Source organism: Eurosta solidaginis, chromosome 4 (assembly GCF_040869045.1).
Source record: "Eurosta solidaginis isolate ZX-2024a chromosome 4, ASM4086904v1, whole genome shotgun sequence".
NCBI lineage: Eukaryota > Metazoa > Arthropoda > Insecta > Diptera > Tephritidae > Eurosta > Eurosta solidaginis.
In genome coordinates this window covers 77,484,813-77,502,194 of record NC_090322.1, presented here as the reverse complement: position 1 = coordinate 77,502,194, position 17,382 = coordinate 77,484,813, and the positions used below count along the sequence as shown (strand labels likewise).

The window sequence follows — 17,382 nt, the reverse complement described above, 5'->3', positions numbered from 1 at the left end:
CATCGGCATGGCTATGCCGTCTGGGCCCACTGCTTTGGATGGTTTAGCGCGACCAATGGCGTCCTCAAACTCTCTAGCGGTGATGGTGATTGGTGACGCGCTGAATTTGTGTTTATGTGCGTGTCTATTGGCTCTCCGTCTATCTTTGTCGACCGTAGGATGCATTATATATTGTCGGCAGAAAGCGCTCGCGCATTTTTTCGCATCCGACAGCACCTTATCGCCAAAGGCGATGGAAACTTTGTCTTTGTGCTTAGTCGGATTCGATAGGGACTTTACGGTGGACCAAAGTTCACCTACACCGGTAGAGAGGTTACAACCTCTTAGGTGCTCTTCCCATTTCGCCCGCTTGTGTTCGTCCACAAGCAATCTGATGCGTTGGTTTATATCCCTTATTTGGGGGTCGCTTGGATCAAGCTGTCTTATAAGGTCGCGTTCCCTCGCTAAGCTGGCGGCCTCCGCCGGGAAGTGGGGCCGGATTTCGGGAATTCTCCTGGCGGGAATGAAATGTGCCGAGGCGGATTCAATGACCTTACGGAAGGCACGCTCGCCTTGGCGGGCATCAGTCGGGATAGGGAGGGCAGCAAAGCTGCTGTCTGTTGCAGATTTATATTCTTCCCACTTTCCTTTTTTGAAGTTTATGAAAGTGCGTTTTTCGGTGACGATGAAGTCGGCGGTACGCTCGAACGAAATAAGTATGGGCAGGTGGTCGGATGCCAATGTTACCATCGGCTGCCAGTTGACGCAGTTTACAAGTTCTGCGCTCACTATTGAAATATCCGGCGAACTGTGGCAGCTTCCTACCATACGTGTGGGGGCGTCTCCGTTTATTGTGCAGAACGTCGTTTCTTCTATTTGATCCGCCAACATCTCACCCCTACTGTCCGCCCGCAAGTTTGAATGCCATAGATCGTGATGGGCATTAAAGTCGCCTAAGATAATGCGATTGTTGCCAGTGAGTAAGGCGCTAATATTGGGGCGGTATCCACTGGGGCAACAGGTGGCAGGAGGGATGTAGATGTTGATAATTTCTAGATTTGCATCGCCTGACCGGACAGATAGGCCTTGATGTTCTAAGACATTGTCCCTGCGGTCGATGCCAGGATCAAATATATGATATTGCACAGAGTGTGTATAATAAACGCGAGGCCGCCTCCATTTCCGCTCTCGCGGTCCTTCCTGTGGACATTATACCCGAAGCAGGTTTGCAATGCAGATCTTGCTGTGAGTTTAGTCTCTTGAATCGCAGCAATGCGGATGTTGTGCCGCTTCATGAAATCGACTATCTCCGTAATCTTCCCAGTTAGTCCATTACAATTTAACTGCAGAATTCTGAAGTGCATGAGGGGTGACGCCGTCACTCTAGGGGTAAGTGACGGGTGACTACGCCTAGGTTGTGGAAGGCCAGGACGCAATTACTGTTGTGGCCTTGGGACTGGGCGCCCTTGGGCAAGCATTGGGGTACCCGGATGATTTGGGTTTGCGACCTGGCAACATGGCGCGATGAAACCCGTCGAGGGGTTGCCGTCGCGGAGACCAGAACATCTAGGAAGTGGCACCACCCAAGGCAGGAGCTGCATTGAGCGGATGTCGCAAACCTATATATTCTGTGCTGGCAGACGGTACAAACGGAGGTGGGGACTAAGAGTCTGTTTCCCTGACCTGCACGATTGTGGGGGGACGCTTAGGCGTAGACTACGGGACGCCCTTGGGCGTGAGCAGCAAGGAGCCACAAAAGATTTATAAAAGTTACGTTGACGTCGGGTTTTGGGATCAAGCCCAGAACAACCTGTCCGATGCAACCATCCCTTGCACGAGACACACTGAACAGAGTATGACCGTCCTAAAAAGATTCTTTTCTGGCAAATGCAGCAAAACCATTTCTCAGGACCGGGGTCAGGAGACGGACCCGGATTGGGTTCGATACCTTCCCGGAGTAAGAGAATATGTAGCAGTCCTGCTGCAAGGAGCTGCTGGGAGGATGACAATTTGTGGGAGGGACGAAACAAATTAAATGGGGTCACACTGAAATGACAGTCCTTGGTCGGGAAAAATCCCGAGTCGCTCCGGTACATAGAACCGACTGCCTTGGGAAGCAGCGACTCTCTAAAGTAGGCATACTGGCGGTGTTGTCATGTATGTGAATGAAAATATACAATTTAGCATAGTTTGTAATAAAGGTATCAACATGAATATGTGGTGCATTATTGTAAAAATAAACAAATGCGCGTTAAAATAAAAAATCGGTGTACTATATCACTCACCAAGTAGCAGTGACTCCACCTTTATTACTTAACTAAATGAAATCATCACTGAACATCTCAAGGAGGCGGATAATAATTTAATAATTTATGATTTTAATATCAATGTAAATTTATCGTCAACATACTCAAACCAGCTAACAAGTTTATTTGCACAAATGGCAATGATACCAAGGATAAACTTCGACACAAGGATAAAAGAGTACTCGTCTACAAGAATTGATCTGCTATTTAGTAACAATGATAAAGTTAAAGCAGTGAATATAGGTGAACATCGCATTTCTGACCATGAGACAATCCACTTCGAAGTGCCAACAACAAAGCTGTGTAAAATGAGAGGGTATGCTACTGTTACATGTTGGGAGTACTATAGTGCTGAAAATCTTTTAACTACGAACATGCGATTTCAGCTTTATGTCAATTTCCGGAGTAGAAACTAAAACTAAAGCCCTGAACGAAGTTTTAACTGAGCCTATGCAAGCACTGACTTATATAAAGAGGACCCAAATACAGATAAGAAATAAGTGGTACGACCGAGAATTATTACAATTAACAAACCTGCATAAAAGAAAAATAGAATCTTATAAAACTGCTCGAAATACTGGATTTTGGGACGAATATAACGTCATTAAGAAAATATATAAAAGAACCCTAATTTATAAAAAAAAGAAATACATGGAAGATAGAGTAAATCATAACAATGGCGATATGAAACGTATGTGGAAGTGTCTAAAAGACCCCGTCGAGCTTAATGATGTTAAAAAACATATCACTAAAATTGTAATTAACGGTGAATGCCTGGAAAACGAATATGATATAGCTAATGCCCTAAATAACTTTTTTATACAAAGTATTGTTGAAATTAATGATAGCATCGATGATTGATTAATAATGAATTGTACTTAGTAGTTTAAGTTTTAAGCCTAAACAGCCGTAATAATAAATAAATTAAATTAAATTAAATCGAAGAAATTGTAAATGGGGATGAAATAAGCGCAAATCATAGTAATCCATTTGAAACATTTAAATTTACTGACATTGTAGTGGACGATATTATTATTATCACAAAATCACTTAAAAACAAATATGGCGGCGACAAGCTTTTATCGGAGGGTGTCGTTAAAGATGCCATGACATATACTGCTAATTTCTACAAAGACATAATTAACGAATCCTTAAACAGCGGTATTGTACCTAGTTACTGGAAAATTTCAACAATAATACCTGTTGAAAAAGTAAAAAATACAATGAAACCTGAGGAACTACGTCCAACACGTTACCTACAGATGAAAAAATTATGGAGACAGTCGTGAAGGATCAACTTGTGGCATACTTAGAGAAGCACAATGTGATTATCCCAGAACAATTGGGATTCAGGAAGAGCCATTCTTGTGAGACAGCGTTGAATATGGTAATTACAGATTGGAAAGAAGACATGGCGGACAAAAAATTTACGGTGTCTGTCTTCTTGGATTTAAAACGGGCTTTTGGAACTGTTGATAGATCTGAGCTATTGGACGTTATGTTTAAAATTGGTATAAGAGGAAAGGCGTTGGAATGGTTCCAGAGTTATTTGTGTAACAGAAAACAGAGAACGATAATTGGAAAGGTTTCATCAGTGGTGGATGTTAACATTGGTTTACCACAAGGCTCGGTCTTGGCGCCAATATTGTTTACATTGTATATCAATGATATCAAAAGATGCTTAAAATATTGTAAAATACGTCTATTTGCGGATGATGCATTGCTTATCATAAGTGGAAAATATGCAGAATGTGCCATGCTGAAAGTATAAGAAGACCTGGACTCGCTATACAAATGGTTATGCCTTAGAAAACTGAAATTAAATGTCGAAAAAACTATGTTCATGATATTTTGTAAAAACACTAATATCATAAGTAACAATTGTTTAAATAATATTACGCTGAAGGTAAAAAACATGGAAATCCAAAGAGTAGACAAAATTAAGTATTTAGGAGTTTTGTTTGATGATAATCTAAATTTTGGAGAGCATGTAACTTATCTGGAAAGGAAAATTGCACAGAAAATAAGCTTCATGTATAGAACATGTAAACATATCAGTCAAAGTCATAAAATATTGGTATATCGTTCAATTATTGAACCACACTTTATTTATTGTCCTACTATTCTGCTATTAAGTAATGATATGTATATTAAGAAACTTCAAATACAGCAAAACAAGGCAATGCGATTTATTTTAAAATGTCCTCCAAGAACGCCAAAAATTGTAATGCTCAATAGATTAAACTGGCTTAGTATTAAACAGTCAGTTATTTCACATTGAAATTTATACACCAACTTAGGTTAGGAATGTTACCAAATTACCTGAGTAGTAAAATACATTATAATCATGAAATCCACAATTATGGAACTAGAAATTGCAATAATATAAGACTGCCTAGAATAAGAACTGAGTTCGCCAAAAGGTCTCTTGAATATTTAGGGTATAAAATGTATATTGAGTTACCTTCTGATTTGAAAGATCGCCACGGGCTGTCTTCTTATGTCCCCAAAACACCATCTGCATATTGAGGCGAGAATACTCCCCATCAGGGAGAGAAATGAGATGCTGACCAAACAGTTCCTGTTGAATACCACGAAACCTGGGCATCCCAACAGACATCTGATTGATGAACCAGCACCGCCTAGGGGCTTAAGGAGTCATCTCCGTGCGCATTTTGAGGAAATACGGCACCTGAGAACACAGCCGTATGAAGTGAAAAAACATTGCATTGCTACAACAACAACAACAACAACAACAACAACAAGTGAAAAAACACAAGCAGATCCTTGGTGAACTCCATAAACAGGCATCGGACCTTTATGCCGGGAATTGCCCGGTGAATCCAGTACTTAACGAAAATTATCCAAAACTTGTGGAAGAGGAACGCATACTCCCCAGAGAAACGCGTGTCACTCTTGCTCAATTTCGTTCTGGATACTGTAACAGGTTAAAGTCTTACCTATCCAGAATCAACCCCGACATACAAAATCTATGCCCCGCTTGCAATGTGTCCCCACATGACACCAACCATCTCTTTAATTGTAATGTGGAACCAACGCCTCTAACACCCCTTTCCTTATGGTCCTCCCCTGTTGAAACGGCAAGTTTCCTTGGACTCCCGTTAGAGGATATTGATGAAAATTTGTGATCGGTCGCGGCTATTAGGTGGGGCGAGCATTGCTACAACAACAGAACGTAAAGTGCCTCCTCATGGAACTTGGGGGTGGGGAGGGAGGGATGGCCTGAAGGTTTAATGTGGCCATATAAATCGTTCCCGAGATGGTCGGGCCAGCACCTTAATGGTGCTGTGTTACCGGAGCGTATCAGATCTGTATCCGACAAAGGACCATCACATCGATAACACTCCCCAAAGCCTTCGGGGAGTAACTAATCGCTAGAACAACAACAACAACTACGTAATCGACTGAGAAAAAAAAATTTAATTAAAACAAAGGGGATGTCATAATATAAACAATCTGGCAACCCGAAAATATAACATGAAAGATGCAATGACAGAAAAGAAGAACGAAAAACAAAAAGAGTTCGAGGACATTCCAAGACACGACACAGATGAGAAAAGGCGCGTGAAAATACATACACGGGATTTTGTGAAATCTATTTTTATATTTGCAAAACGAATTCTATGTTAATTAAATAAAACGCTACGCTAACTTAGCAAACATTACATATAATATATAAATATCACTGTACCTATATATTCCTTTCTCTTCATTTAATCCAGATGTCTCCGCTCTGTAGCACCTACTTACAGCCGCAACTTTAAGAGGCAATTTTTTTTCGTCAAGGACTGTCCCACTAAACAATCCTGCCAATGCCATTTCTGATGTGCCGGATAGGCACTCCTCGGTTTCAATTTTATATATTTGAGTCCGATCTCCCTCCGTTTGCATTCCGCAACCATTTATGAACGAACCTGGTAATATATCTGGTACTGACATTAATAGAAACTTATTCCTTTTTAAGTACTCCACAGTAAACCGTATCAGCGATTGTTCCAAATTAGCCAAATCACCCAAAAGGTAGTAACTTTTGTGACCATTAAAATTTCCCAAATGGTCCGTGCGTATATAATTGAAATCCTTACATACGGTGGAAAAATCGTCAACTTTAGGAAGGGGGAGTTGATTTCGTTGAATTTCGCACGGCTTTTCTCCATAAGCTATTAAACGCTCGTGTGTCCTGTTTGGAAGTTTTCCGACCTCAAGTTCGAGCTTCTTAAGTGCATCAATATTGCCAGGATGCTCACTTAATTCTGCAAGAAGCGACTTAATAATGGATACATTATTTGTGTGCTTCCGCAGCAAGATATTCTTCTCGATGGTGTCTAATTCATCCCTTAGTTTTGAAAAAGAACTGGAGAAATTCCTTAAAGCAACATATTTTGACGCACTTCTGGAGACTTGGCATTTATACAACCGACGCGATGTGTTAACGCAAATCCTAAACAATGCCATTTGCAAAATATTGTTATTTATATGAGAAACTTGCAAAATTATCGAGTTTACTTTTTCGAAACAATCGAACGCCACCGATACCATCATTGTAAATTTTACCAAGTAGCGCAACTAACAGCTGATCGGTGAAAATTCGCACATTCACACGCACAGTTCTCGACTCAGTTTCAAAAAAAAATTTAGATTATTTAATTAAAATTTTAAAGTGAGATAATCCTTACAAATGTATGTATACAGAATATATATGGCGTTTTTGTTGTTATTAAAACAATAGTTTTATTTATATTAAAGCTTTTATCATTTTTATTTTTAACTTTAAAAAATTTCCGAACACCATTCCTTCATTATATGACATTCGACTGCCTAGTCCACTGCCTTCCACTCTATTCGCAACATAACCTCTACTTAAGTTGCCAAACTATATAGTAAACAATGGATACCATTGTGCACTACGCATCTATATTGAAAATTTTTTATGTGAAGGCGCTTATGGGCTCCGGCGACCAACAACGAGATTGAGTGAATTTTGTGTGTTAAGTGCAGTCGGTTGGATTCGTCACACACATGATACAATAACCAGGTAAAAGCATCAGAGTTGCATTTTACATGTTTTTTCATTCGAAGTTGTTATAAAATGTCAAACTTTGTTTATGTTTACATTTTTTGTTTATTTACTTTTAATGTGAAAATTTATTACTACGTAGTTTTTTAAATGTTTTGCAAATTTTTGTAAAAAAAAAAGAATTTTATTATGCTTTCTGTGTATTAAAAAATTGAGTAATAGTCTAGTTGAGGGGTCGACTGCTAATACGCTACCAAACATATGGAGTGAGGTGTCAAAAGACGCGTATTAATACCCCAGCGGGTAGCCACGGTTATACCACACACCCGGACCTGGCATGGCGTAGCCCAGGGTTATTTTTTATAATCGCGGCCGAAGGCCGCCAACACAGGAAGGTGTTCTGCGCAAAAATACTATGGATCGACCCCCCGTTTCGAGGGTACCCGCGAGTCTTTTTTCGGTTTTTCGCTATTATCTTTTGAACGCGTTAAAATTTTTATTTTCCGCCTTCGGGTTATTAATACTGATGTCAAGACGCGTCGTTTGACAAATCTCTCCATATTTTTGGTAGCGTATTAGCAGTCGACCCCTCAACTAGACTATTACCAAAAATTGGAAAGTATTGTTTGTGCAACGATAGAAGGGAGAAAGCGGGTGTGAAGCTTTTCACAGTCCCGCAAGAGGTAATTTTTTACTTTAGCTCACAACTACTAAAACTCGTCCAAAAATATCGGGAGATATGTCAAAACACACGCTTTGGACCCAGGACCACGAATCCGAAAACGGAAATTGAAAATCTTATTCCTTTCCAGTTATATTGAACAAAAAAAATTGAAAATATTCATGTGGTTGTGCAATTTTGAGGGGTTTGCGTACCCACAAAAAAAAACTGTGGGTAAACGTGTTTTGCGCGGATATATATTTGGTCTCCCAGGGTAATTTCTTATAAGCGCGGCCGAAGGCAGCCAATGCAGAACATGGCCTAGCCAGCGCAGCCGCTGCGTTTTAATTCGCTGGACTATGTTGATGTCTGCGTATAGCTCGTACATCATTAAATCTTCTTCGGTACTCGACATCGCCAACGCGTAGAGGTCCATAAATCTTTCAAAGAGCTTTTCTGTCGAACACTCCCAAAGCCGCTTAAGCTGCTGTTGTCATGGTCCATGCTTCTGTCCCATATAGCAGGACGGGTACGATAAATGACTTGTAGAGTATGATTTTCGTTCGCCGAGAGAGGACTTTACTTTTCCATTGCCTACCTAGTCCAAAGTAGCATTTATTGGCAAGATTGATTCTTCGCTGGAATTCAGTGCTGATATTGTTGCTAGTGTTGATGCTGGTTCCCAAATAAACGAAGTCTTTTACTATTTCGAAATTGTGGCTGCTACTGTGAACGCTACTGTTGTTCTTTCCAAGGCGCGTATGCGCTGACTCTTTGCTCAATGACAGAAGGTACTTCGTTTTGTCCTCATTCACCATCAAACCCATCTTTACCGCTTCTTTCTCCAGTTTGGAGTAAGCAGAACTAACAGCGCGGGTGTTTAGGCCGATGATATCAATGTCATCAGCATATGCCAGTAATTGCCAGCATATGCTAAACAATTATACCTACGAAAAATGGTTCTTATCAGGGCCACAAACAGTTTACGAAGAGAAAAATTTGCTAGACAATTATGTTGTACATATTATATATTTACTTTTGGATTATTTATATCATCCATATGATGACAAGAAAAAGAAAGCTGGAGTATAACCGATACTGGAGCTGAAAACGGAAATATTCCAAACCGAACTTTTTCCATAACAGGTACCGATACCAGATCCAGCCTAATACTAATTTCACACAGACGGCTTATTGAATAATAAAGGCAATTTTCTACATTAAGACGCTTATTGAGCTCAATCTTCCCTACAAAATTCGAATCTATTATTATTTAATTAGTAGCTAATCGAATGCCTAATGAAGTCAAAAGCACAATGCAACTCTGTTGGCAGCGTTCCGCTTCCGTTTCCGTTTCTTAGTTTTCAAAGCAAATGTCATTGTCTACATGGCGAAACGATACAAGTTGGCCGCATCGAACAGCTGATTATAACCTTTTTTATTTGATTTGATACATCAACTACCGGCGCAGTACGATTTTGACATTTGTCCATCGAATTTACAAGTACATGGAATTTTTTTTGTTTGTAGGTATGTCAACATGCTCCCACCTTGTATCGTTCCGCCATGATTGTCTGTCTCATCCTTCATACTAATCGAGCAGTTACTTCTGTGTGAAAGCAAAAAATTTACGATTTCATTAGCAGGTGAAATGAGATAATTAAGTTTCTGTGTGAAAACAGTATAAAACCGAAATTGTTACAAAAGCCTCCTCGCTAGAGCCAGAAGGAAAACCCGGAACCATAATTGAAGTCAGAACTACAACGAACTAGTATCCAAAAGTTAAACCGAAAGCAAAATCAGTTCCGAAGTGAGGGGGCAAAAGCAAAATTTGATCAAAACAACAGTGCAATTGCGCTGAACCCGAAAATGCAGTTTTGTTCTGTGGTATAGCGACTCAATTTCAAATTTTCAACACACCCGTGCTTTTTTAATTAAAAAAAGATTACATCTCAAGACATGGAGTACATATCCTTTAAAGAAATCTGCACCTCAAATGCCGACACGACGAGTTTCCAACGTTAAACGTTATTATGTATATACGTATCTTCCATATTTATTAGGTTACTAAATTAATTAATTTTTACTTTATAAAATACATGAAATTTTAAAATAAATCAGTACCTACAAGTTGGCAACCCTGGTGTGTGAAAGGTAAAGTAATTTGTGCTCCTCTTTAAATTTTCAAATTCATTGTTTATTGTGTCTTAATTCTTACAACCTCTGTCTAAACATTAACAAACGTGACATTTATCTGTGGAAAATAAGATCCTCTGTCCAGGTGATCTCCAATTCAACTTTACTAACTTGGCAATATATTGCGATTGATGCTCCTGCTTTGTTGTTGTCAGTCAACTTGTTTTTTTTTTTTTTTGACACCTTCATCAACTGTGTATCTTCCCGCCAAAAGTTTTATAGTCACTGAAGTTTGTTTGTGCTTCAAGCTTTATTTTGTGGTTTGCGTCTAAGCTAAACTTGAAGCCTGCGTTATAATAATCTAAGCTGCGTTAGAGCTGCCACCCAGTTTCTTCGAGCATTATTTTTATCCCGTTTTTTTCGAACACCATGGATCAAGTGGGATTGGAAACACGTCCTTTTCAACCGTCCGATAAGAGTGGCTCATTCTGACCCCCAGCGGGTTAGGGGGTTAGAATATACCCACAGTAGGTATGCCTGTCGTAAGAGGCGACTAAAATACCAAATTCAGGGGGTTGTGTGGCGCAACCTTTTTAGGTTGCCAGCGCAATATATAGCTTCTCCAAACCAAATTGTCAACCTCACCTTCGAGCGGCGAATCCCGTTTCACTAACAGACGAGGCTCTGGCGACCCCAAGCTCCTCATGGAACTTGGTGGTGGGGAGGGAGCGATGGCCTGAAGGTTTAATTTGACCATATAAATCGTTCCCGAGATGGTCGGGCTAGCACCTTAATGGAGCTGTGTTGCCGGAGCGTACCGGATCTGTATCCGGCAAAAGACCATCACATCGATAACACTCCCCAAAGCCTTCGGGGAGTAACCTTATCGCTACAACAACAACTACAACAAGTGGCTCATTCTGCTGAGCTGCTAGCTTTTGGGTTGACCGGAATCAAATGCATTCCGACAGCATAAATAATAAAACTGTGTAATCACACGTCTTGGAGTAGGGCAGGATTGAGAACACGTCCTTCAACCTCCCAATGAGATGACTCCAAGACTCGCCCGTTTGGACCACCAGTTCCCGTGCTGATTGGAATCTCATGCATTCCGACACCCCAAATTCTGGAAATCCTATTATTACTAAAATGTATTTATAACTTCTAATAATCTAAGTTTTAGGCTTAAAACACCGTAATAATAAATAAATAATAATAATAATAATCATATGTACATATGCTATTATTTGTAGGGTACTTAAGTTTTACTATATGGATATATTTATTTGAATGCTTATAAATTTTGTATTAGTTCATCGATTTTGTTGAGTGAAAGCTTTTTTTTTTGTAATAAAACAGAGTGTAAGATGACCATCGTGGTCATCTTTATTCTTGCGTCGTAGTTGACGCAGGTTATCGCCCAAAAAGCTTTAACGCAACTTGAGTAAAGCACACAATATTAATTGCGTAGACTTCTCGCACATACACTGCTTCTAATACCAAAACAAGAAACTGATGAACTTTACTCTTTAAATATATTCTTTTTAAAGTTTTATTTGTTGAATATAAAAATGTTCACAAACTTAGAAAATTTAATATATATGTATTTATATATATATATGTGAGCTGCTGAAAACTTTTTGCTTCTTTTCAAGTTGAATGCGCGAAATTAATTGGCGTCATTCGAAGTGACGTTTATGAAGGTAACCCTCATGGTGAGTGATTGGTGTGGTCAAAAAAATTGACGTGGTTAATATTTAATGATTGATGTTATGGTCACTCAACACTTATCATAAGGGTTGCCTTACATCATCCCCCTTTGGAAAAGAAGAATTGGCCAAATTCTTCTGTCCCAAACGTGATGTATTTTATCTTAATAAAAGTTTAAGACTGTTAAACTAAATTTAAATCTACATCTATGTTTAGATCTAAATTAAAAATGAAATTCTAAAGTCTAATTCTAAAGTAGGACTTAAATTTAATTTTTATAATTAAAAACAATTTTTTTTGTGTTTTAATTCTACTGTATGAATTAAGTTCTTAATTTTTAATGATTGTTTAAATTTATTTGAATTCATTGTCTTTTTTCCAGGTTTGGAAGAAAAACATTTTATTTCTAATTTAACAATAGAGATTAACTTTAAATAATCTTGAATTTAAAAATTTAATTTAATAAATTTTTCTTATTCTATTTTTATGTACTATTTTTTTCTTTTTCGTTTCGTCATCAATTAACGTGACGTTTACGCCGTCAATACCTATTACGGTATACGGACCAATATAGATACTACTATGCTTGTCGCGGGGTTCTTTTTCAAGCAATACCTTGTCAAATACCTTGACAGATATTGGTTGTGAACTTTTGTTATATCCGGTTTGATTTTTTAATTTGTGTTCTGTAACTGTTTTATTCGCTATTTCGTGAGTTTTTTGAAAACGAAATTTAACTTCTTTCGAATAGTTTGCTATGTTATAAATCGGGTCTATTTTATCGGTTTGCAGTTCTTTTGGTAAGTTAGCTGCTTTGCCAAATACTAATTCATATGGTGAGAATTTATTATCGAATACTGTGTTTGTTGTTGTGTTATGAAGAAAAGTGAAATATTTCAAGTAGACATCCCAGTCGGAAAAATTGGGATTTAGAAAAGATCTTAAATATTCATTGAAAACTCTGTGATTTCGCTCTACTGTGCCAAGAGTTTCATGATGGTACGCTGTGGAAAATTTATGTTCTATTTTTAATAGTTTTGTTAACTCTGAAAAAATTTCATTTTTGTATTCGGTACCTAAATCAGTTTTAATCGTCTTCATAATGCCATATATTAGTATGAAATTTTCAAAAATAGCTGATGCGACCGTTTTTGCACTTTTGTCAGGTATCGCAATCGTTACTAAGTATTTGCTGAGATCGCATATAATGGTGACAGCGAACTTGTTACCATTATCGGATTGAGGTAGAGGTCCTATAGTGTCAATGACAACAATGTCGAATGGCTTACATGGTGTTTCGGTTAGGACTAAATTTTCTTTTGTTTTTGGCTTAACCTTATTCAAAAGACATTTTTCGCAGTTTTTAACAAATTTCGCTATATCGCGCGTCATGCCTTTCCAATAATATTTGGTTCTGAGTTTTGCATAAACTTTTTTGCTACCGAAATGTCCTCCTAAAATTGGGTCGGTATGGTAAGTTGTTATTAATTGTTGTTTTTTGTCTTCGTCTGTCACAGTTTCTACGGGTTCGGTTAGGACGATTTCTAAATGTTTTAAAATTTTATTCCCAGTGGTTTTCAGATCTGATATCGAAAAATATTTAAAAAGATTATCATTTTTTTGCAATTCAATTATATTAATATTGCGCTTGCCAGCTTCTTTTTGTAGCTTCAAAAGTAATTCATCTAAATGTATTATTTTGTTAGCACACGCAACCTTAATTAACTCAATCTTTTTGTGTTTTAGATGCGCATTTAATTCAAAATTCGTAATTTTACCACTTTTATCATAATTTATTTGTGATTTTACTCTGGGTATTTTCTTTGAAAATTTGTTTGAAAAATTATCATAAACTTGTAATTTTATGTTTTCTTTTACTTTTTCTTCTTTGAGTATTTCTTGTTGCATTAATTGTTCTTGTTTTGTCTGTGATCTTGTCTGTACTGCTAAGATTGATGTTCCTGAATTTTTTATTTCTTCTATTGTGATGCGAGAGAGTGCATCTGCTCCTACGTTCGTTTTACCTTTTATGTATTCAATAGTGAAGTTGTACTCTGCCAGTTCAAGTCTGATACGTGAAAGTTTTGAAGAGGGATCTTTCATATTGAACAAGTAAACTAATGGACGATGATCGGACTTGACTGTAAAGTGTGTGCCATATATGTATGGTCTGAACTGTTTTATTGCAAAAAATATAGCTAAAAGCTCTAACTCAATTATTGATTTCTTTTGTTCTGAATTATTAAATGATTTGGACGCGAAACAAATTGGTAAGTCAATGCCATCTTTATTTTGACTTAAAATGGCACCACAACCAATTTTTGAAGCGTCGACAGTAATTATAAATTCCTTTTTGAAGTCTGGGTATTGGAGAATTTGAGGAGAAATTAAAGATTTTCGAAGTTTTTCAAATGCTATATCACATGATTGATCCCATTTAAATTCCACTCTTTTCCTGCTAAGTTGATTTAAAGGTGCTGCTATGGAAGCAAAATTTGGTATAAACCTTCTGTAATAATTGGCGAATGCCACGAATCGTCTTACTGCATCTTTATCGCAAGGTTTCGGATATTTCTTTATTGCAATTATTTTGGAATCGTCTGGAAGTAGACCTTTTGACGAACATTTGTGTCCTAGGAAAGTGACTTCTGAACGCATGAAGTTGCATTTTTCGGGATTAAGACGCAAATTAAATTTTTTGCATGTTTGAAAGACTTGTTCTAAATTTTTAAGATGGTGAGCTTCGCTGCACCCAATGACTATAAGATCATCGACATATAAAAAGGCTTGGTTTGGAGAAATTCCTGAAAAGGCAATTGACATCATTCTTGAGAATGAATTCGGAGCTACGTTTAAGCCGAATGGTAAAACTTTCCATCGAAAAGCACCGCGATCAGTGCTGAATGAAGTGATGTCTCTAGAATCTTTATTTAATGGGATTTGGTGAAAACCTGAATACAGATCCAATGTAGAAAAATATTTGGCTCTGCCTAGATTATCAAGAATATCGTCTATTCGTGCAAGTGGGAATTTGTCTGCTATCAATTTTTTGTTTACGGCTCTAAAGTCAACACACATCCTGTAGGATTTCTGTCCATTTGGGTTTTTCTTTGGCACAAGTATCAATGGACTATTATAGTTGGAATAGCTGTGTTCTATAAGATCGTTTTGCAATAAATTATCAACTTGTTTATTAATTTCCTCTCTCTGACAATATGGTAAACGGTAGTTTTTTATGTAAACAGGATTTGTATCTGTCAATCGTAATTTCTGTTCATAAAAGTTGTTAAGTGTCATACGATCGGTCTTTAGTGCAAAAATATCATCATAGTTTAGACATAAATCGAGAAGTTTTGGTTTGGCATAGTTTGGCATTTGTTTTTCTAAAATTGATTTTAATTCCTCTGACCTTTTCGAATCTTTTGAAAGATCATTGATTTTATACACGTTATAGTTGGTGATTTCATCCGTAAGTATGTTACAGTTTCTTACGTATTTTACCTCGTCAGTGACGTTTAATACCTTTATTATCGGATTGTTGGTGTCAACAATACACTTTGCGGTGAACACACCACTACAAATTTCCTGTGCGTCTATAAAAACTGGATGTTTAGATTTTTTCAGCTTAAATAAGCGATAAACTTCGCATCTAGGAGGAACTATCAATGTATTATCGGTTGTATTATGTAAAATTGAAATTTTATGGATATTTTTGCCAATGCCAATAGTTATGCTCTCGTTTGCATAGTCTATGATGCAATTGTATTTTTTCAAAAAGTCTTTGCCTAAAATACCATCTGACGGTATATTGAATTTGTCATCTACTACATTTAAAGTATGTGGAATTGAAAAATTTGAATAAAAAAGTTCTGTTTTAATGGTACCCAATGTTGAAACTGTATCTGTCGTAACACCCGTTATATTTATAATATTGTTGTTATTTATAGAAACATTTTGTTTTAAACTTGAAAGTTTTATAATTGATATATCAGCCTGTGTATCTACTAAGAAAGTGCATGTTTTAAAAGAGTCATTGCAATTCAGTTCGATAAAATCTGAGTAGTTCAGGTTTAAACAATAAATTGATTTATTTTGAAAAACGTTATTTAATTCAGATTCTGGTCCCCCAGTGTTCGCTCCTGAGGGCCGTTGGCGTTTAAAGTGCGTACACTAGCATTATTTGTAGTATTTGAACGTCGATTGTTGTTGTTACTGTTGTTATTGCTGTTGTTTCTGTTTACGGGCCTGCTATTATTTCGAAAATTACCATTATTTCGCGAGCCATAATTATTGTTGTTATTATGCCTATAATTGCTATTGTTGTTTCTGTTAAAATTGTTGTTGTACCTCGAAAAGTTGTTCCTATTATATTGATTTGACCTGAAGTTACCTCGAAAACTATTATTTTGCCTGTTATAACGTGATCTAAACGCTAGTACCTGCCTTTCACTTGTTTGGTTATTTTGTTCTACGATCATTTTCGCAACTACATCCTTAGAGTCAGTAAACGTAGTTGACGCTAAAATTGATTTTACTAGGTCTGAGCGAGTGTTAAGCCGACAAACGTTGACGGTTTGTTCGACTGCCATTTCGTGCGCTTTTTCCTGAGTCATTCCTTCTATAACTAATGATCGTTCTAAAGCATCGGAGAGTTCCTCAACACGTTTAGCGAATTCAGTATGATTATTATTAAAAACTTTTAACGATGCAATTTTTCCTGCAACAACTTTTGAGTTGTCAGGTTTTATTCTACCTTTTAATGCATCTTTTATTTGTTGAATTGTTGTTACTTCATTTGGAATTGCCTCACGCGCTTTCCCTTCTAACTTGGATTTTATAAACGAAATGAAAGTATTTGTCAAATTTTCTTCCATCAAATCTTCTATCAAAACTATTTTATCTATAAAGGATGCAAGTGAAAGCGGATCGCCGCTGTAGTTTTCTCTAATTATGGATGCACACATAGTAATAAAAGTTTTCTTTTGCTCTGAAGTCGCCATTGTTGGTTGTTCTTCGCTAATTGTGTCTAAATTATTATTGTGGAGTGAATTGGAAAATCCAGGGAAATCCTCAAGAAAAGATACGTGACTTTTTTTTAATAATACTAGCTTTGTAAGCTGAAGTTGTCGATGCGTCGGATAATTCTTCCTCGTGTCAAAATCCGAACTTGATTCGCTTTCTTGTATTAATTCAGAAAGATCTTTGGGTATTTTTATATTGCAGTTAATTCTAGAAAAGCATTTAGTGAGTTGTTCTCTGCACTTTGACAAACTTTCGATTATTGAACTAGGCTTATCTCGATTTTCAAAATATGAATTTACTTGTATTATGATTTGGTTATAGCTTTTAATTAAAGCATCTTCATATTCTATTGATTTTTTCGCTGAGATAGATCGGTTATTTAAAACTCGTTTAGTAACTTTAGTGAAATTAGAGCGTAAATTTTTGAAATTGGAATCAAAATCTGACATTTGACAACTGACATCTGAAAACTTTATTACATTTATTGAAAATGTTTACCTCCGTGGCAGAAAAAAAAAAAAAATGTTTCA

At 37.1% G+C, this 17,382-nt stretch overlaps 1 protein-coding gene across 9 annotated transcripts in view; it reads right to left on the bottom strand.

Annotated features, from left to right (window-relative positions):
- The window catches only part of LOC137249995 (serine--tRNA ligase, mitochondrial-like), a 176,096-nt gene extending 169,232 nt beyond the window's left edge, over nt 1–6,864 (bottom strand). For 6 of the 9 annotated variants that reach the window (XR_010952680.1, XR_010952681.1, XM_067782157.1 and 3 more), the window contains exon 1: nt 5,998–6,863. Coding sequence is in view for 7 of the 9 variants with exons in the window: in XM_067782157.1 (XP_067638258.1) it covers nt 5,998–6,848 (851 nt within the window). In the remaining 2 variants the exon portion in view is untranslated. Of the gene's footprint in view, nt 1–5,997 lie in introns of all 9 variants that reach the window. The other 3 variants (XM_067782154.1, XM_067782153.1, XM_067782155.1) reach the window with 1 other exon arrangement.
- Between the last annotated feature and the right edge of the window lie 10,518 nt (nt 6,865–17,382).